The 23155-nt window shown below is 40.2% G+C and overlaps 1 protein-coding gene across 1 annotated transcript in view; it reads left to right on the forward strand.

Moving 5' to 3' along the window:
• Positions 1-23155, forward strand: part of PATJ (PATJ crumbs cell polarity complex component) — a 150656-nt gene that overhangs the window by 33651 nt on the left and 93850 nt on the right. The window contains exons 18-19 of the mRNA XM_075287116.1: positions 414-557; positions 22401-22610. Of these exons, the coding sequence (XP_075143217.1) occupies positions 414-557; positions 22401-22610 (354 nt within the window). The remainder of the gene's footprint in view (positions 1-413; positions 558-22400; positions 22611-23155) is intronic.

Raw genomic sequence — 23155 nt, forward strand, 5'->3', positions numbered from 1 at the left:
CCATCCTGCTGTCGGTCTACTCTCTACTCCCCCTCCATCCTGCTGTCGGTCTACTCTCTACTCCCCCTCCATCCTGCTGTCTACTCTCTACCCCCCTCCATCCTGCTGTCTACTCTCTACTCCCCCTCCATCCTGCTGTCGGTCTACTCTCTACTCCCCCTCCATCCTGCTGTCTACTCTCTACCCCCCCCTCCATCCTGTCGGTCTACTCTCTACCCCCCTCCATCCTGTCGGTCTACTCTCTACCCCCCTCCATCCTGTCGGTCTACTCTCTACTCCCCCTCCATCCTTCTGTCTACTCTCTACCCCCTCTCCATCCTGCTGTCAGTCTACTCTCTACTTCTCCACCAACCTTCACTACTTTTCCAATCTCTTTGCTTAGAACAGACACAGTAACAGAAGTTTCTTTTCAGGATCCACCAGCTGCAGACCTGACGCTCATCCAGGAGGCCGACAACGATGATGAGGAAGAGCTGACCTTATGGTCTCCAGAAATCGAAGTTGTAGAACTGGAGAAGGACAAGCGAGGTCTTGGGTTCAGTATTTTGGACTATGAGGTAAGATTTTACAGGGATTAGAGGCCTTCACGGTATGAGGGTGAATACAACATTGTGTAGCCATCATACCACCCTGTAAATGGGAGAACCGCGCACATCTGCTCAACATTAAGGGCTTGGCTAAATCAAAATACACCTTTTACAGGGATCAACCAGGGTTAAAGCAGAAGTCCTGTTTTAATTTTCTTTCAGAATACAGCGCCCCTCTAATCCATGGTCATATTTGGTATTGCATCTCACCCTCATTCCAATTAATTGGGTGACCTGCTATACCAGGCATGACCTATAAACAACAGTGGCGCTGTCTTAGGGACTCGAGAAAACATTATTATTCCCAGTTATGGCAATCACTTAATGGACTTTCATGGACTTTGCTGTATAATCGATGTTTGATGTGTTATCTATGTAACTGTCTGTAAAATGTTGAAAGTTTGTAAACTGAAATACAAAGTATAGTAACAAGTTTGCAGAATGTTGCAATACACAATGGTTAAACTTTATTTACAAAAAATGTATTTGACGGACACTTCAGAAGCAGGATTAACTCTTCGGCTCCCTCTCCAGTGCACTCCTGGTTAGTGAATATGTGAGAAGTTTTCGTAAGTTCACCTCCTTAGCTTCTTCTCTAGTGCCCTCCCAGTCAGTGCATATCTGAAGATGTGTTTAATGGTGCCACGTCCCTTTAAGGATAAGCCTTTTCAGCTTGTAAGGTTTATCATATTGTTTTCCCCCCCATTAGAACATTAGATGTAAGTTACTTTCCAAGCGCCGACGTGGGAATTGCCCTTTTTGTTATTGTGATCGGTGTTCTGAAAAGTGCCGGCGTCAGTAAGTGTGCGTCTGTTTTCTGAAGTGTAACCTTGGGCAGACCTTTCCTTTAAGCAATGTACAAATCTGCTTAGGTGTCAAAGAAAATGCTTCCTGGGGGGTCGACCACCTTCAGACGACTTTAATTCCTGGCGATAGCGTTTTAATTATTTTTTGGCTTTTTTTTATACTCCGTTACCTGTTGTGATTATGACTTTGTGTCCCTCTTATTACATAAATAGGGCTTATCTTTGCCTTCCCAGAGATCACCAGTCTATACCCCTCTCCTGAAATACTCTGTGCTGCTGGGTATCCTGCCTTTAGAGGCTCGTCCACACAAGTTTCCATCCCCCTACTCACACGCACCTCTCCCCTCACTAACATTAGGCTGAGACCCCAGGTCACTACTCTGATCAGTCAGTACTCGCCTCTCCTGAACCTTCACTTTACACAATGTAACTCTGCTTGTGGGATGTTGCAAAATGTAACTAAAAAACATCAGTTACTGTTTCCTTCAAACCTATGAATCTTCATGGTCACAGACTACAAACAAGTCCTGTGTGGTCTGATCCTGTAGTCAGGTGTCGCTGCCCGCTCTGCTGACTCCTGAAGGAACAAGACATAGTTGATCAATTTTGTGCAGCAAAATCCTAAACTGAGGGAAATAAGTTCACCCCCGTAATGGATATTGGTTGAAGCCGATGAGACGATACTTTCCCTTTAAATCTTGCGTAGAAGAGGCAGAATATACGTATTATTGAATTACAGCCATATCCATAAAAAACTTTCAGATAATCACCCCCCCGACCCCCATCTATACAAAGATGTGGAGCAAATTCATTGAGCAGGATTTGGCAATGATTGAAAGCGACGCACAATAATTACTGATCACAATGACACCGAAAATGCCGGAGTGAAACATTCCCTTATTTTGCTCATTGCTCCAGGACTTAATTTAGTCGTCGAGTAATTTCATGTAATTGTTGCAATTTAAGGTACAGAGATGAGATCCAGGGGGAGAGGAAAGCCTCACAACGCCTCCCTATGCGCCTCCGTACCTCGCTCCTCGCTCTCCCCCTCGTCCCCCCGTTCTGTCACTTTTATTTATTTATTTCCTCCGATCCTGACGTTAAAATAAATGTGATCTATCTCCTGCCAGTGGCTTTTTAAAGCATGACATTACATTTCAAAGTTATTGGCTATAAACATTCACGCAGGCAGCAAAGCCTCGGGCGACAAATGGACCCCGCGCCCGATCGTTCATCTTACAGAATTGTCTGATGTGCTGATCGCGTTCAAATTTGTTTGTGAACTTTACAGATATACGTGTAATTATATCGGGGGAAGCCGAGGACAGGGGTGCAGATGGGTATAGCTGTTCTATAATACTGCCCCTATGTACAAGAGTATTACTACTATAATACTACCTCCTATGTACAAGAATATAACTACTATAATACTACTCCTATGTACAAGAATATAACTACTATAATACTACCTCCTATGTACAAGAATATAACTACTATAATACTACTCCTATGTACAAGAATATAACTACTATAATACTGCTCCTATGTACAAGAATATAACTACTATAATACTACTCCTATGTACAAGAATATAACTACTATAATACTACTCCTATGTACAAGAATATAACTACTATAATACTGCTCCTATGTACAAGAATATAACTACTATAATACTACCTCCTATGTACAAGAATATAACTACTATAATACTACTCCTATGTACAAGAATATAACTACTATAATACTACCTCCTATGTACAAGAATATAACTACTATAATACTACCTCCTATGTACAAGAATATAACTACTATAATACTACTCCTATGTACAAGAATATAACTACTATAATACTACCTCCTATGTACAAGAATATAACTACTATAATACTGCTCCTATGTACAAGAATATAACTACTATAATACTACTCCTATGTACAAGAATATAACTACTATAATACTACCTCCTATGTACAAGAATATAACTACTATAATACTACTCCTATGTACAAGAATATAACTACTATAATACTACCTCCTATGTACAAGAATATAACTACTATAATACTACTCCTATGTACAAGAATATAACTACTATAATATTACCTCCTATGTACAAGAATATAACTACTATAATACTACTCCTATGTACAAGAATATAACTACTATAATATTACCTCCTATGTACAAGAATATAACTACTATAATACTGCTCCTATGTACAAGAATATAACTACTATAATACTACTCCTATGTACAAGAATATAACTACTATAATACTACCTCCTATGTACAAGAATATAACGACTATAATACTGCTCCTATGTACAAGAATATAACTACTATAATACTACCTCCTATGTACAAGAATATAACGACTATAATACTACTCCTATGTACAAGAATATAACTACTATAATACTACTCCTATGTACAAGAATATAACTACTATAATACTACCTCCTATGTACAAGAATATAACGACTATAATACTGCTCCTATGTACAAGAATATAACTACTATAATACTACTACTATGTACAAGAATATAACTACTATAATACTGCTCCTATGTACAAGAATATAACTACTATAATACTACTCCTATGTACAAGAATATAACTACTATAATACTACTCCTATGTACAAGAATATAACTACTATAATACTACTCCTATGTACAAGAATATAACTACTATAATACTACTCCTATGTACAGAAGATCTTGTGTTTTCCCTTCACCGGTTTTCAGCTGTTCTCTGGGGGAGGGGCAGCTCAGATTTTGGCTTTAGGTGATATTGGATGATTTCTGATAGATTTCCCTCTACCATAGTATTAAGGAAATATTATTCTTACTTGTCATCCTCTCGCCTGTCTTTAGAGTCTCTCTCTTCTGGCCGGTCTCAGTCAGAATTGTCGGGGTTGCTTCTTATTTTCACTTAATTCCAGGTTTCATTGTTTAACAACGTCATGAGCAGTAATAAATCTACAATAAACACCCACTAAATATAACCGTCACGTTACTGATTTATATCAATGTCCTATTCAGTGCAGTGAAGGGATTTGTACTGCAGGTGTGGACTGACCACTATTAGAGGTGCAGACCCCCACTCACTGATTGTGCCCCCAATTATAGGAAAGGTTTTTGGACGGGAATCTCTTGGATTCTTCTTTGTTCTCTTATTTTGGGAGTTTTAATGAGAGATACTTTGTTTTGCTTCTTATATTTTTTTCTTTAATTCAGATTTTATTTTATTTTTTCATATTTGTCTTTTTCTTCTCTTCTTCCTCTTTCGTCATCATTGTTTCCTTCTTTGTTACTTCTATGTCACCGTTGTCTTTGTCTTGATGTCGTCTTTTTCTTTTGATGTTGTTGTTTTCTTCTTCTCCTCCTTTAACATTGTCTTCGACTTCTTGGATATTTTCATCATCCTCTTTGACGTCGTCATTGTGTTCTTTGACTTTGCTGTTGTCGATGTTTTCTGTCATCACTGTCGTCGTCTTCTATGTCTTCGACGTCTTGGTTGTCATTGTCTACTTCTTGTTGGAGACCGACCATTATTTATATACTTGTGGTTTGGTTCCTTGTAGTTCATATTTACCTTGAGATGAATGTAATCTTACGCACCTGGATCTCACTTTTAGGACCCAACCATTGTTCGGAGCAGAGCTTCTGTATAAAGCATGGTGAAGGCACCAGATCGGTGATACATATAGGATCACCTGGGGCCTCTGTGTTGGTGTTGCAATCCTATTAATATTATAAATGTGAAAGTTTGTGGGTTTGTGTGTTTGGATGTTTGCATGTTCGGATGTTTGTTCCTCAATCACGGAAAAACCGCTCCACTGATTTGGCTGAAATTTTCCACAAACATAGTTAATACACCCAATTAAACAATAGGCTACTTTTCGTCACAATAGCGCACATACGTTTGTGCCAGGACCCCCACAAAACCCAAACTCACACCACCATCTCTGCAATCTCACACACTTTGGACCATAGCAAGCCACAAAATTCACATTCCCCTCTACAGCTTAGCCCCTAACCCCACACAATCTCATATACATAGACTTTACCACTTTGCCCCTCACCTTAACGAAACTCCAGGAGTCTCTCTTTAACGCTCCGGAGCAGCCATGTTTGCCGACCCCCACCGCTCTGACAATCCGCGACACCGCCCACCCATGTCAATACCCCTAGGCGGTCTAATAAATGCAAAAAAAAAAGTTTAAAAAAAGTAAAAAAAATATTAAAAAAAAAAAAAAAAAGATTAAAAATTCAAATCACCCCCCTTTCCCTAGAACACATATAAAAGTAGTTAAAAACTGTGAAAAACATACATGTTAGGTATCCCCGCGTCCGAAATCGCCCACTCTACAAAGCTATACAAATATTTTTCCTGTTCGGTAAACGCCGTAACAGGAAAAATGGTCAAAAGTGCCAAACCGCCATTTTTTGACTGTTTTGATTCTGATAAAAATTTGAATAAAAAGTGATCAAAGCAATAACATTTCCCGAAAATGGTAGAACTAAAAAGTACACCCAGTCCCGCAAAAAAAGACGCCCTATACATCCCCGTACATGCACGTATAAAAAGTTACGGCTGTCAGAATATGACGACTTTTCAAAAAATATTTTTTTAACACAGATTTGGATTTTTTTTAAGGGGTCAAAATGTAAATAAAACCATATAAATTTGGTATCCCCGGAATCGTAACGAAACACTGAATACAGGGGACATGTCATTTTGGTTGCACAGTGAACGCCGTAAAACCAAAACCCGTAAGAAAGTCGCAGAAATGCATTTTTTCTTCAAATCCACCCCATTCTGAATTTTTTCCCTGCTTCCCAGTACATTATATAGAATAAATAATGAGGACATCATGAAGAAAAATTTGTCTCAGGAAAAATTAAGACCTCATATGGCTCTGGGAGCGGAGAAATAAAAAAGTTTTGGGGTTTAGAAGGAGGGGAGTCAAAAACGAAAATCAAAAAATGCCATCGGCGGGAAAGGGTTAACTTCAAATCCCTCAGTCCCAAAGTCACTATGTAAAGTTTCTCACAACACCGTATATATAGCAGCTCTAATACAAAGTAACTGCAACACAAAAGTCTCACGGATTCTCTGAATTACAGCAAAAACAAGATACAAAGTTACATGTCATATCCCATACCTTATACACAGTACGAAAACCCTACCCACACCTGTATCTACCCACTGCTACAATCACCGCAGACGAAGTCGCGGGTACCAGCTAGTGATGTATAAACTCTTGAGTGGTGGTCATACATAGAGGTGGTCAAGCACAACTGATACATCCATCAGCCCCATAGATATTCTAATCTCTCCAGACAGGGGGCTCTGGACCCCCATTCTAGTGAAAGGTGGTGGTATAATCTGAAATTTGGACCAAATAAAGGACCTGATGTTAAAGTCGATTACAAACCAACCACATTTTACTTTACATTTTTGGCCATTTGCAGCCTATAGTAACCCTATACAGGTTCCTTCATGGCCATATATAGTATAAGATACTAAATCTCCAGGCCGAGCGCGGTGAATCGACACATCCTTGTTAATATTCCCCCTTGTTCTTGGAGCCAGTGATGTCATGTAGGCCAATAGGCGGGCCGCACCCGCAGATTTATTGCTACCTATTAGCATATTTGATAATATTTGAGATGTACCGGGAGCACTTTGCAAGAATTAAACTTTGCAGTAAGAATGTGCATTTGCAAAATTGCATATCCCCGTGTACATATTTCCTGTGTGATTCCAGCACATCACACGTCACATTGCAGCAAAAACCTCCAAAGTATAAGAAACCATCCGACCCCCCCCCCCCCCAGTGGGTGTCCAGACCAGTGAGCGGCTCTGGGGTTAAGGTTACTGGTTCCAGTAGACTTTTCCAATAAGTATTGTATTTGATCAGGGGCTCAGCTTCTTCCATATTCAGTTCTATGCTAATGTGTGAATCCATTCCGAGTAGATTGAAGTCTGAAGTTCTCCAGAAAACACTCATTCATTACTTACTAAATAGCGACCTCTTGTCCTGAATTACTGGCGTCTCCGGGAAAGTGGCGAGATGGAAAATTGCTATATTTTTTTTTTTTTTTCATTTCGTCTTCTTGGCTTCACCTAAGATTTAAATTAACTAAGTTTTATCTGTAGACCCAAATATACAAGAACCAGGGGAGCAAATATAGCAACATCTATGGGGGCAACTACTCCAATATAAGGATTAGATATGGATGACTATGGAAGAAGCCAGTCTAAGGTATACTGCACAGGCCTATTGTAACACCTGCAGCTGTGACATCACTGTTCATATTATCTCTGTACTGTGACATCACTGTGTGTATTATGCCTGTACTGTGACATCACTGTGTGTATTATCCTATACTGTGACATCACTGTGTGTATTATCCTGTACTGTGACATCACTGTGTGTATTGTCCTGTACTGTGACATCACTGTGTGTATTATCCTGTACTGTGACATCACTGTGTGTATTATCCTGTACTGTGACATCACTATGTGTATTATCTCTGTACTGTGACATCACTGTGTGTATTATCCTGTACTGTGACATCACTGTGTGTATTATCCTGTACTGTGACATCACTGTGTGTATTATCCTGTACTGTGACATCACTGTGTGTATTATCCTTGTACTGTGACATCACTGTGTGTATTATCTCTGTACTGTGACATCACTGTGTGTATTATCCCTGTACTGTGACATCATTGTGTGTATTATCCCTGTACTGTGACATCACTGTGTGTATTATCCTGTACTGTGACATCACTGTGTGTATTATCTCTGTACTGTGACATCACTGTGTGTATTATCCTGTACTGTGACATCACTGTGTGTATTATCCTGTACTGTGACATCACTGTGTGTATTATCCTGTACTGTGACATCACTGTGTGTATTATCCTGTACTGTGACATCACTGTGTGTATTATCCTGTACTGTGACATCACTGTGTGTATTATCCTGTACCGTGACATCACTGTGTGTATTATCTCTGTACCGTGACATCACTGTGTGTATTATCTCTGTACTGTGACATCACTGTGTGTATTATCCTGTACTGTGACATCACTGTGTGTATTATCCTGTACTGTGACATCACTGTGTGTATTATCCTGTACCGTGACATCACTGTGTGTATTATCTCTGTACCGTGACATCACTGTGTGTATTATCCTGTACCGTGACATCACTGTGTGTATTATCCTGTACTGTGACATCACTGTGTGTATTATCCCTGTACTGTGACACCAACCCATTAGTAATCCCCCCTTTTAACCCCTATATTTGCCTCATATTAACTCCTTATATAATTGCTTACTTTCCAATGTTTTTGCTTCACGTTGACCTGATATTAGGTTTTTTGGCTTTTATTGATGACATCACTGGCAGGAGCAGCCGTTGCAGCACCGTCTATAATAATCGTGTCGTGGCGTTCTACCAAGCCATAGAGAAACACAATATCACCGGGTAGATAGTTAATAATGGCCCTGATACATGGCCGCGCTCTCCTGTGGCTACTTCTGGCCGCTAGTCATGTGCTGCTTTCTGCCAGAGCCTTGTACTAACAACGGCCGCCCCGTAAATAATGAATTGCGGCTTTCTGTCTCATTGATATAAATGGAGGGTTTGTTCCAGACCACAGAAAATGTACCGTCCTGTTATTATTACTAATATTACTGCCCTTGTGTATTAGTATTATTACCGTGCTTGTAGTATCGGTATTAGTATTATTACTGTGCTCGTAGTATCGGTATTAGTATTATTACTGTGCTTGTAGTATCGGTATTAGTATTATTACTGTGCTCGTAGTATCGGTATTAGCATTATTACTGCGCTCGTAGTATCGGTATTAGTATTACTGTGCTTGTAGTATCGGTATTAGTGTTATTACTGTGCTTGTAGTATCGGTATTAGTATTACTGTGCTCGTAGTATCGGTATTAGCATTATTACTGTGCTCGTAGTATCGGTATTAGCATTATTACTGTGCTCGTAGTATCGGTATTAGTATTACTGCGCTCGTAGTATCGGTATTAGTATTACTGCGCTCGTAGTATCGGTATTAGTATTACTGCGCTCGTAGTATCGGTATTAGTATTACTGTGCTTGTAGTATCGGTATTATTACAATGCTCGTAGTATCGGTATTAGTATTACTGCGCTCGTAGTATCGGTATTAGTATTACTGCGCTCGTAGTATCGGTATTAGTATTACTGCGCTCGTAGTATCGGTATTAGTATTACTGTGCTTGTAGTATCGGTATTATTACAATGCTCGTAGTATCGGTATTAGCATTATTACTGTGCTCGTAGTATCGGTATTAGTATTACTGTGCTCGTAGTATCGGTATTAGTATTACTGTGCTCGTAGTATCGGTATTAGTATTACTGTGCTCGTAGTATCGGTATTAGGATTATTACTGTGCTCGTAGTATCGGTATTAGTATTACTGTGCTCGTAGTATCGGTATTAGTATTACTGTGCTCATAGTATCGGTATTAGGATTATTACTGTGCTCGTAGTATCGGTATTAGTATTATTACAGTGCTCGTAGTATCGGTATTAGTATTACTGTGCTCGTAGTATCGGTATTAGTATTACTGTGCTCGTAGTATCGGTATTAGTATTACTGTGCTTGTAGTATCGGTATTAGTATTACTGTGCTTGTAGTATCGGTATTATTACTGTGCTCGTAGTATCGGTATTAGTATTATTACTGTGCTCGTAGTATCGGTATTAGTATTACTGTGCTCGTAGTATTGGTATTAGGATTACTGTACTCGTAGTATCGGTATTAGTATTACTGCGCTCGTAGTATCGGTATTAGTATTACCGTACTTGTAGTATCGGTATTAGGATTACTGTACTCGTAGTATCGGTATTAGTATTACTGCGCTCGTAGTATCGGTATTAGTATTACTGTGCTCGTAGTATCGGTATTAGGATTACTGTGCTTGTAGTATCGGTATTAGTATTATTACAATGCTCGTAGTATCGGTATTAGCATTATTACTGTGCTCGTAGTATCGGTATTAGGATTACTGTACTCGTAGTATCGGTATTAGGATTACTGTGCTTGTAGTATCGGTATTAGTATTATTACAATGCTCGTAGTATCGGTATTAGTATTACTGTGCTCGTAGTATCGGTATTAGTATTACTGTGCTCGTAGTATCGGTATTAGTATTACTGTGCTCGTAGTATCGGTATTAGGATTATTACTGTGCTCGTAGTATCGGTATTAGTATTACTGTGCTCGTAGTATCGGTATTAGTATTACTGTGCTCATAGTATCGGTATTAGGATTATTACTGTGCTCGTAGTATCGGTATTAGTATTACTGTACTCGTAGTATCGGTATTAGGATTACTGTACTCGTAGTATCGGTATTAGTATTACTGTGCTCGTAGTATCGGTATTAGTATTATTACAGTGCTCTTAGTATCGGTATTAGCATTATTACTGCGCTCGTAGTATCGGTATTAGCATTATTACTGAGCTCGTAGTATCGGTATTAGTATTACTGTGCTTGTAGTATCGGTATTAGTGTTATTACTGTGCTTGTAGTATCGGTATTAGTATTACTGTGCTCGTAGTATCGGTATTAGTATTACTGCGCTCGTAGTATCGGTATTAGTATTACTGTGCTTGTAGTATCGGTATTATTACAATGCTCGTAGTATCGGTATTAGCATTATTACTGTGCTCGTAGTATCGGTATTAGTATTACTGTGCTCGTAGTATCGGTATTAGTATTACTGTGCTCGTAGTATCGGTATTAGTATTACTGTGCTCGTAGTATCGGTATTAGTATTACTGTGCTCGTAGTATCGGTATTAGGATTATTACTGTGCTCGTAGTATCGGTATTAGTATTACTGTGCTCGTAGTATCGGTATTAGTATTACTGTGCTCATAGTATCGGTATTAGGATTATTACTGTGCTCGTAGTATCGGTATTAGTATTATTACAGTGCTCGTAGTATCGGTATTAGTATTATTACTGTGCTCGTAGTATCGGTATTAGTATTACTGTGCTCGTAGTATCGGTATTAGTATTACTGTGCTTGTAGTATCGGTATTAGTATTACTGTGCTTGTAGTATCGGTATTATTACTGTGCTCGTAGTATCGGTATTAGGATTATTACTGCGCTCGTAGTATTGGTATTAGTATTATTACTGTGCTCGTAGTATCGGTATTAGTATTACTGTGCTCGTAGTATCGGTATTAGGATTACTGTACTCGTAGTATCGGTATTAGTATTACTGCGCTCGTAGTATCGGTATTAGTATTATTACAGTGCTCTTAGTATCGGTATTAGCATTATTACTGCGCTCGTAGTATCGGTATTAGCATTATTACTGAGCTCGTAGTATCGGTATTAGTATTACTGTGCTTGTAGTATCGGTATTAGTGTTATTACTGTGCTTGTAGTATCGGTATTAGTATTACTGTGCTCGTAGTATCGGTATTAGTATTACTGCGCTCGTAGTATCGGTATTAGTATTACTGTGCTTGTAGTATCGGTATTATTACAATGCTCGTAGTATCGGTATTAGCATTATTACTGTGCTCGTAGTATCGGTATTAGTATTACTGTGCTCGTAGTATCGGTATTAGTATTACTGTGCTCGTAGTATCGGTATTAGTATTACTGTGCTCGTAGTATCGGTATTAGTATTACTGTGCTCGTAGTATCGGTATTAGGATTATTACTGTGCTCGTAGTATCGGTATTAGTATTACTGTGCTCGTAGTATCGGTATTAGTATTACTGTGCTCATAGTATCGGTATTAGGATTATTACTGTGCTCGTAGTATCGGTATTAGTATTATTACAGTGCTCGTAGTATCGGTATTAGTATTATTACTGTGCTCGTAGTATCGGTATTAGTATTACTGTGCTCGTAGTATCGGTATTAGTATTACTGTGCTTGTAGTATCGGTATTAGTATTACTGTGCTTGTAGTATCGGTATTATTACTGTGCTCGTAGTATCGGTATTAGGATTATTACTGCGCTCGTAGTATCGGTATTAGTATTATTACTGTGCTCGTAGTATCGGTATTAGTATTACTGTGCTCGTAGTATCGGTATTAGGATTACTGTACTCGTAGTATCGGTATTAGTATTACTGCGCTCGTAGTATCGGTATTAGTATTACCGTACTTGTAGTATCGGTATTAGGATTACTGTACTCGTAGTATCGGTATTAGGATTACTGTGCTTGTAGTATCGGTATTAGTATTATTACAATGCTCGTAGTATCGGTATTAGCATTATTACTGTGCTCGTAGTATCGGTATTAGTATTACTGTGCTCGTAGTATTGGTATTAGTATTACTGTGCTCGTAGTATCGGTATTAGTATTACTGTGCTCGTAGTATCGGTATTAGGATTATTACTGTGCTCGTAGTATCGGTATTAGTATTACTGTGCTCGTAGTATCGGTATTAGTATTACTGTGCTCATAGTATCGTTATTAGGATTATTACTGTGCTCGTAGTATCGGTATTAGTATTACTGTACTCGTAGTATCGGTATTAGGATTACTGTACTCGTAGTATCGGTATTAGTATTACTGCGCTCGTAGTATCGGTATTAGTATTACTGTACTCGTAGTATCGGTATTAGGATTACTGTACTCGTAGTATCGGTATTAGTATTACAGTGCTCGTAGTATCGGTATTAGTATTATTACTGTGCTCGTAGTATCGGTATTAGTATTACTGTGCTCGTAGTATCGGTATTAGTATTATTACTGCGCTCGTAGTATCGGTATTAGTATTACCGTACTTGTAGTATCGGTATTAGGATTACTGTACTCGTAGTATCGGTATTAGGATTACTGTGCTTGTAGTATCGGTATTAGTATTATTACAATGCTCGTAGTATCGGTATTAGTATTATTACTGTGCTCGTAGTATCGGTATTAGTATTACTGTGCTCGTAGTATCGGTATTAGTATTATTACTGTGCTCGTAGTATCGGTATTAGTATTACTGCGCTCGTAGTATCGGTATTAGTATTACTGCGCTCGTAGTATCGGTATTAGTATTATTACAGTGCTCGTAGTATCGGTATTAGTATTATTACTGTGCTCGTAGTATCGGTATTAGTATTACTGTGCTCGTAGTATCGGTATTAGTATTACTGTGCTTGTAGTATCGGTATTAGTATTACTGTGCTTGTAGTATCGGTATTATTACTGTGCTCGTAGTATCGGTATTAGGATTATTACTGCGCTCGTAGTATCGGTATTAGTATTATTACTGTGCTCGTACTATCGGTATTAGTATTACTGCGCTCGTAGTATCGGTATTAGTATTACTGCGCTCGTAGTATCGGTATTAGTATTACTGCGCTCGTAGTATCGGTATTAGTATTACTGTGCTCGTAGTATCGGTATTAGTATTACTGCGCTCGTAGTATCGGTATTAGTATTACTGCGCTCGTAGTATCGGTATTAGTATTATTACTGCGCTCGTAGTATCGGTATTAGCATTATTACTGTGCTCGTAGTATCGGTATTAGTATTACTGTGCTCGTAGTATCGGTATTAGTATTACTGTGCTCGTAGTATCGGTATTATTACTGTGCTCGTAGTATCGGTATTATTACTGTGCTCGTAGTATCGGTATTAGTATTACTGTGCTCGTAGTATCGGTATTAGTATTACTGTGCTCGTAGTATCGGTATTAGTATTACTGTGCTCGTAGTATCGGTATTAGGATTACTGTACTCGTAGTATCGGTATTAGTATTACTGTGCTCGTAGTATCGGTATTAGTATTACTGTGCTCGTAGTATCGGTATTAGTATTACTGTGCTCATAGTATCGTTATTAGGATTATTACTGTGCTCGTAGTATCGGTATTAGTATTACTGTACTCGTAGTATCGGTATTAGGATTACTGTACTCGTAGTATCGGTATTAGTATTACTGCGCTCGTAGTATCGGTATTAGTATTACTGTACTCGTAGTATCGGTATTAGGATTACTGTACTCGTAGTATCGGTATTAGTATTACAGTGCTCGTAGTATCGGTATTAGTATTATTACTGTGCTCGTAGTATCGGTATTAGTATTACTGTGCTCGTAGTATCGGTATTAGTATTATTACTGCGCTCGTAGTATCGGTATTAGTATTACCGTACTTGTAGTATCGGTATTAGGATTACTGTACTCGTAGTATCGGTATTAGGATTACTGTGCTTGTAGTATCGGTATTAGTATTATTACAATGCTCGTAGTATCGGTATTAGTATTATTACTGTGCTCGTAGTATCGGTATTAGTATTACTGTGCTCGTAGTATCGGTATTAGTATTATTACTGTGCTCGTAGTATCGGTATTAGTATTACTGCGCTCGTAGTATCGGTATTAGTATTACTGCGCTCGTAGTATCGGTATTAGTATTATTACAGTGCTCGTAGTATCGGTATTAGTATTATTACTGTGCTCGTAGTATCGGTATTAGTATTACTGTGCTCGTAGTATCGGTATTAGTATTACTGTGCTTGTAGTATCGGTATTAGTATTACTGTGCTTGTAGTATCGGTATTATTACTGTGCTCGTAGTATCGGTATTAGGATTATTACTGCGCTCGTAGTATCGGTATTAGTATTATTACTGTGCTCGTACTATCGGTATTAGTATTACTGCGCTCGTAGTATCGGTATTAGTATTACTGCGCTCGTAGTATCGGTATTAGTATTACTGCGCTCGTAGTATCGGTATTAGTATTACTGTGCTCGTAGTATCGGTATTAGTATTACTGCGCTCGTAGTATCGGTATTAGTATTACTGCGCTCGTAGTATCGGTATTAGTATTATTACTGCGCTCGTAGTATCGGTATTAGCATTATTACTGTGCTCGTAGTATCGGTATTAGTATTACTGTGCTCGTAGTATCGGTATTAGTATTACTGTGCTCGTAGTATCGGTATTATTACTGTGCTCGTAGTATCGGTATTATTACTGTGCTCGTAGTATCGGTATTAGTATTACTGTGCTCGTAGTATCGGTATTAGTATTACTGTGCTCGTAGTATCGGTATTAGTATTACTGTGCTCGTAGTATCGGTATTAGGATTACTGTACTCGTAGTATCGGTATTAGTATTACTGTGCTCGTAGTATCGGTATTAGTATTACTGTGCTCGTAGTATCGGTATTAGTATTACTGTGCTCGTAGTATCGGTATTAGTATTACTGTGCTCGTAGTATCGGTATTAGGATTACTGTACTCGTAGTATCGGTATTAGGATTACTGTACTCGTAGTATCGGTATTAGGATTACTGTACTCGTAGTATCGGTATTAGGATTACTGTGCTTGTAGTATCGGTATTAGTATTATTACAATGCTCGTAGTATCGGTATTAGTATTATTACTGTGCTCGTAGTATCGGTATTAGTATTACTGTGCTCGTAGTATCGGTATTAGTATTATTACTGTGCTCGTAGTATCGGTATTAGTATTACTGCGCTCGTAGTATCGGTATTAGTATTACTGCGCTCATAGTATCGGTATTAGTATTACTGCGCTCGTAGTATCGGTATTAGGATTACTGTGCTTGTAGTATCGGTATTAGTATTATTACAGTGCTCGTAGTATCGGTATTAGTATTACTGTGCTTGTAGTATCGGTATTAGGATTACTGTACTCGTAGTATCGGTATTAGTATTACTGCGCTCGTAGTATCGGTATTAGTATTACTGCGCTCGTAGTATCGGTATTAGTATTACTGCGCTCGTAGTATCGGTATTAGTATTACTGTACTCGTAGTATCGGTATTAGTATTACTGTGCTCGTAGTATCGGTATTAGTATTACTGCGCTCGTAGTATCGGTATTAGTATTACTGCGCTCGTAGTATCGGTATTAGTATTACTGCGCTCGTAGTATCGGTATTAGTATTACTGCGCTCGTAGTATCGGTATTAGTATTACTGCGCTCGTAGTATCGGTATTAGTATTACTGCGCTCGTAGTATCGGTATTAGTATTACTGCGCTCGTAGTATCGGTATTAGTATTACTGCGCTCGTAGTATCGGTATTAGTATTACTGCGCTCGTAGTATCGGTATTAGTATTACTGCGCTCGTAGTATCGGTATTAGTATTATTACTGTGCTCGTAGTATCGGTATTAGTATTACTGTGCTCGTAGTATCGGTATTAGTATTATTACTGCGCTCGTAGTATCGGTATTAGTATTACTGTGCTCGTACTGTACTCATTACCTTGAATGGGATTGTGCTGCACACAGATCATGTGGCCGATGACCATGATGTAATGCAGCCTGTGATACAGAGGTGGCGCTCACACAATCGTCGCTCCTATGTTGAGCAGCTAAAGATGTTGTCACACTTAGGGGCCCCAGCAATAGACATTTGGGGCCTATTGGGGATGGTAATGGCCACTGTCTTGATTGCACCCCTGTGATCCCTGCAGTCTGGGGGGGATGGTTGGTTGGATTCACTACAGGAGACAGCGGTGCGACCGTGTGTATTTTGGAGGACGTTCCACCCTATTGAAGATCTAGTGTGTGTGAGCGGATATATAATACCGTCCTGCGACTCTATAATTCACTCCTGGGCTATGGTTTTTATGAATTGCTTTAGCGTTAATGTGAACCCGGGCGGCTCAGCCGAGAACGTTAACGGAGCAATTCTACCCTCAAATATTTATGTGGGGTGCAGGAAGGTTTCATCATGGCTCCTGGCCGGGGCAGGGTATGGGGCCGCAATACAATATGGTAAGACAATAAAGGGGCACAGTCACCTCTCCTGTGTGTATTACCAACTATTCTACACGAAATTAGAAATATTTCTTTAGCTTTGTTTTGGTGAGTCCCTCTGTTATTATTCCTGGAAATTAATACATTGAGAGCAGGATAATACACACAGTGATGTCACAGTACAGAGATAATACACACAGTGATGTCACAGTACAGAGATAATACACACAGTGATGTCACAGTACAGAGATAATACACACAGTGATGTCACAGTACAGGATAATACACACAGTGATGTCACAGTACAGGATAATACAGTGATGTCACAGTACAGGATAATACACACAGTGATGTCACAGTACAGAGATAATACACACAGTGATGTCACAGTACAGAGATAATACACACAGTGATGTCACAGTACAGGATAATACACACAGTGATGTCACAGTACAGGATAATACACACAGTGATGTCACAGTACAGAGATAATACACACAGTGATGTCACAGTACAGAGATAATACACACAGTGATGTCACAGTACAGGATAATACACACAGTGATGTCACAGTACAGGGATAATACACACAGTGATGTCACAGTACAGGATAATACACACAGTGATGTCACAGTACAGAGATAATACACACAGTGATGTCACAGTACAGAGATAATACACACAGTGATGTCACAGTACAGAGATAATACACACAGTGATGTCACAGTACAGGATAATACACACAGTGATGTCACAGTACAGGCATAATACACACAGTGATGTCACAGTACAGGATAATACACACAGTGATGTCACAGTACAGAGATAATACACACAGTGATGTCACAGTACAGAGATAATACACACAGTGATGTCACAGTACAGAGATAATACACACAGTGATGTCACAGTACAGGGATAATACACACAGTGATGTCACAATACAGGATAATACACACAGTGATGTCACAGTACAGGATAATACACACAGTGATGTCACAGTACAGGATAATACACACAGTGATGTCACAGTACAGAGATAATACACACAGTGATGTCACAGTACAGGATAATACACACAGTGATGTCACAGTACAGAGATAATACACACAGTGATGTCACAGTACAGGGATAATACACACAGTGATGTCACAGTATAGAGATAATACACACAGTGATGTCACAGTACAGAGAATACACACAGTGATGTCACAGTACAGAGATAATATGAACAGTGATGTCACAGTACAGAGATAATACACACAGTGATGTCACAGTACAGAGATAATACACACAGTGATGTCACAGTACAGGATAATACACACAGTGATGTCACAGTACAGAGATAATACACACAGTGATGTCACAGTACAGGGATAATACACACAGTGATGTCACAGTACAGGGATAATACACACAGTGATGTCACAGTACAGGATAATACACACAGTGATGTCACAGTACAGAGATAATACACACAGTGATGTCACAGTACAGGGATAATACACACAGTGATGTCACAGTACAGGATAATACACACAGTGATGTCACAGTACAGAGATAATACACACAGTGATGTCACAGTACAGAGATAATACACACAGTGATGTCACAGTATTCGGGGGATAACTTAAACCTCCATCAAAATTTGTCTCAGCCCCCCTCCCCCCCTCCCATGTACCATCCATTGTATTGGCGCTCAGGTCTCACGTCTTCAGTCTCTGGGTCCGGCTGTGGCCCCCACTTTTGTACACTTTACACCCCTCACATGAAGCTCCAGTTTCTGTTTCTGGAAATGCTGAATGATAACAAGTAAAGCTGCTGTTATTTGGGTGCAGGTTGTGGATTATCCAGCTTTCCTCGATTCCTGACCTGTCTGTCTATGTCCTTGTGTATTTAGTAATACTGCAGGAGTCGGGAAAAGCTGGGTGAACAGCCCAGTATGATGTGATTCTGGCACCAGGTGAGGGCCGCGACTCCCCCGCTCTGGGCTCCCCCAGCCCCGCTCCAGCACATACCAGGGCAGATTATTTTAGCCATGTGTTTATTTGACGTGCCGTCTATCGTAGCGGCGTTCCTCACATTCCCGCCTCTGATTTCAGGCGGAGATTGCTGCACTTTATATCAAATGAATCATATTAGAATTTATTAAACGTGCAACCCTGGGGTGGAGGTGTCTGGTGCTCAGGGGGGAGTTCTCTAAATACAAGGCTAGGGGGCGCTATTCTACTAAAATGTAATACATAGGGTAATGAATTCAGCATAGGGGTGCGGGGGCTCCTTACAATTCCCAAAGTGGAAGGAAGGGGGAATGTAATGTTTTCTGGCTCTGAGCACCTCCCTCTCTAAGCGCAGAGGAAGGAACTTCACCCTTAGCAGCACAGAGTATTTTAGGAATGAACTGGTCTTGTAGGGATTGGGTGTCTTTGTTGGAGAGGACTTGGTTATGTAAGGTCCCCAGCAGCACAGAGCATTTCAGAAGAGGAGAGTGTTTCTCACTGAAGGATACAGATGGATTCTTCCATGGTGGAAAGAGAAGGGTCGGAGCAGCACAGAGTATTTCAGGAGAGCAGTTTGTGTGCTGGTCCTGTAGGGAGCAGTGACCTGTCCCTTCATGTAATGATGTCTGTGAGTCCTAGGCTGTATATGGAGACCAGAGAGCACTGGCAGGTTATACATGGTATGCTATATAGTGGAAGGAGCCAGGTCCCAGCCGCACAGAGTATTTCAGGAGATGAATGTGCTACCTCTTTAGGGTGCAGTGACCTGGCCTCTCATGTAATGGTGATAGTGAGGACAGGGCTGCAGGTAGATAATGTAGACCTTTAGGAGGTCATAGACTTTATGCTGCCTAGCGCAAGAAGCCAGGCCCAAGCAGCACAGAGTATTTCAGGAGAAGACTGTGTTGATCTTAGAAAGTCAAAATGAAAATTTACATAGTGGAAGAAGCAGGGTCCCCAGCAGCACAGAGCACTTCAGGATCTGAATGTGCTGATCCTTTGGGAAGTCATAGACTGAATGTTGCATAGTGGAAGGAGGCGGGTGCCCAGCAGCACAGAGTATTTCAGCCGTATGATAATGTTAGGGTATGAGACAAGGACGCCTGCTCCCTGAGCCAATATTATAAGGACACTTGAGTTTAGATCCAGGTCACATCCTCATCACAGCAGTGTCTTCCATCACCTCTATATAGCCCTGGACCTATAGGTGTGACTACTCTAGTGCTGGTGCGGTTGCTCCTTTCGGGGGGGCCGCGTTGCACCCACAGTCTGGCCTCTTCGGAGGTGGCTTTGTTACCCGGCGAGGATGTGTTCTTTATAAAAGTGTGTCCTTCAGCAGTTTGTGCTGTGCGCATCACAAAAGTGACGAGTGCTGTAACTGCATTTGTTGGGAATTATTGATCGTTACTGCCCTCTCTTGGCCAATACACATATATCTTCGCTCGGAGAATATTCTGAAGTTCTCCTGAGTCAGCATATGTGCTTAAGTTTTCCATCAACCTAATGGATCAATTCAGTCTACTCCAAGGAACGTCTGTTTAAGCTGCAAAATAGGCGCAGCAGCACATTTTCAGGGTTATATCTTCTATACCCCCCCTTTTTGCTATGATGATCATTGCGTAGATTGGGGCGGTGGGGGTGGGGGGCGCCTGCCGTATAAAGTACCGCAGTCTCTTATCGTGGGGAGTTAACGATAACCAGAAAAAAAAAAACTTGTGGTTTTATCTCAGCTTAATGAATGCTAATGTCGATTGACTGATGTGCAATTGGAGTTTTGCAAAGTTTGGTCCCTGCGGGCAGCGGCGTGCGGTTGCAGATTCTTCCAGACGCCCTTGACACGGACTGTGTCACAGGTGTAAATTCACTTGTCTCCGGTGGAAGCCATTTCGAGGACATTGCTTTTGAAGAGTAAGCAAAGAAAAGCTTTACAGGGGGAGTCTAATTTGCCAATGAAAATGAGACGCTACAAGTTAAAGGGGGAGTCTACTTTATGTAGGGTCTCCGAATTATAGGCTCAAAGGTTTTCCTAATCCTGAGACTCTTGAGATAATCTGTAGTCTTGGAGCAAGTGTTTGTGTTTGCCTATAGCGCCCCCACAGATGAAGGGAAGTATTACATGTGCTGGGTCCTCCAGAGTGAATGGCGAGCCTCAGCGTCACCCTGCGGCTCAGCCTGAAATACTTTGTAGTTTATAGTGGGTATATAATATGTATGTCCAACCAAAAATATCAGAGGCTGATACAGACCTAATACGTGTGACACAATGTAAAGGGGTTGGCTACTTTCAGACCAATATTGAGAAACAAATGTTATGGTTTGTACAATAAAAAGAGATACAATGTTCCAATCTACTCTCTGTATCAATTCCTCATGGTTTTCTAGATTTCGGCTTGCTGTCATTCATTCTGTTACTTCAAGAACTCTGACCATGGTCATGTGATTTATGTGTGTGCTCATCACATGACCATGGACCGTATATCACATGACCATGGACCGTATATCACATGACCACGGTCAGGCTTTTATCCTCTAGAAGTAACAGAACGAATGACAACAAGCCAAAATCTAGAAAACCGCTTGGAATTGATACAGAAAGTATATTGGAAAATTGTACAACTTTTTATTATACAAACCATAACCTTTTTCTCTCAATATTGGTCTGAAAGTAGCCAACCCCTTTAAGCCTGTATGACCAGGTATTGTGCAAGTAACAACATATAAGTATATACTGTATGTTACAGCATGTAACCGGGTATTGTGTATATAACATGATATAACCATATACTGTATATTGTAGCATGTACTGTATGTATTTGGTATGCCCATGTGTTCTACTGTGTTTGTGTGTGTGTGTGTGTGTGTGTGTGTGTGTGTGTGTGTGTATATATACCATGATATAACTATATACTGTATAAATAGAACATATATCATCAATACCTGGTCACACAGGGTGTATATAACTATATACTGTATATTATACTGTATGTATTTGCTATGCCCATGTGTTCTGTAGTAACCTACCGCATTGTGTGTGTTGTGCATATAACCACCTTCTTGCACCCCTCTATATATTTGCGTTGCACCCCTTTACTTTCTGCTTCCGCCTGGGGTTCACCTCTGCTGACCCCGGTGCTGTTATTAACCCCGCACTCTCCCTGTCTGTGTGTACAATGAGCTGCTGCCTTCTTGGTCTTTCTCACTATTTTGGCTTTTGGCTCCATCTTCAGGATCCCTTGGATCCAGCAAGGACGGTGATTGTGGTTCAGTCTCTGCTAGCAGGTGGTGTGGCTGAGGAGAGCGGACAGATTCTGCCTGGTGACCGCTTGGTCTTTGTAAATGACAGTTTTATGGACAATGCTTCGCTGGAAGAGGCTGTGCAAATATTAACATCTGCGCCGCTGGGAAGAGTCCGCATTGGCATTTGCAAACCATTGGTGGTAAGAACTGAATCCCTCGGCCCAGTGCAATGAATTGTAAAAACCACAAAATCCTCATCTAATCTGTCACGTCTACCAAATATCAGCATCATTAGCATCTGGCTTCCTGATAATCCCAATATTCCCTCCTAACTCCAGATCTAACAAATGAGGGGACTCCTGGGAGAGAAGCCAAATCCAACCAGATGCTGAAATCCCCCAAATTTACTGCAGATTTTTATCATTATCCGTGATTGTACTTGTCCACATTTAAAGGGGAATGTTATGATTGATACAATGTATTCATTCTATGATAACTTCTGCAACTTTATGCCAGACTTTGTGTCTATTCTGCACTGTTTCCAAGATCTCTGCTTGCTGTCAATGAAGGAGAACATGCCTGTTTCTATCCAGAGAGTGGAAAACCTGTACGGACTTAACGTCTTGCTTAACTTCTCACAGCTGAGGGTTTGTTACAATTGTATTTAACTTAGACAGTCATCTGTATGTAAGTGGCCTGGACTCCAGACTGCTACGTCCAGACATTCACATTTGTGTCAGTCTCC

The sequence above is a fragment of the Leptodactylus fuscus genome, chromosome 9, assembly GCF_031893055.1.
Source record: "Leptodactylus fuscus isolate aLepFus1 chromosome 9, aLepFus1.hap2, whole genome shotgun sequence".
NCBI lineage: Eukaryota > Metazoa > Chordata > Amphibia > Anura > Leptodactylidae > Leptodactylus > Leptodactylus fuscus.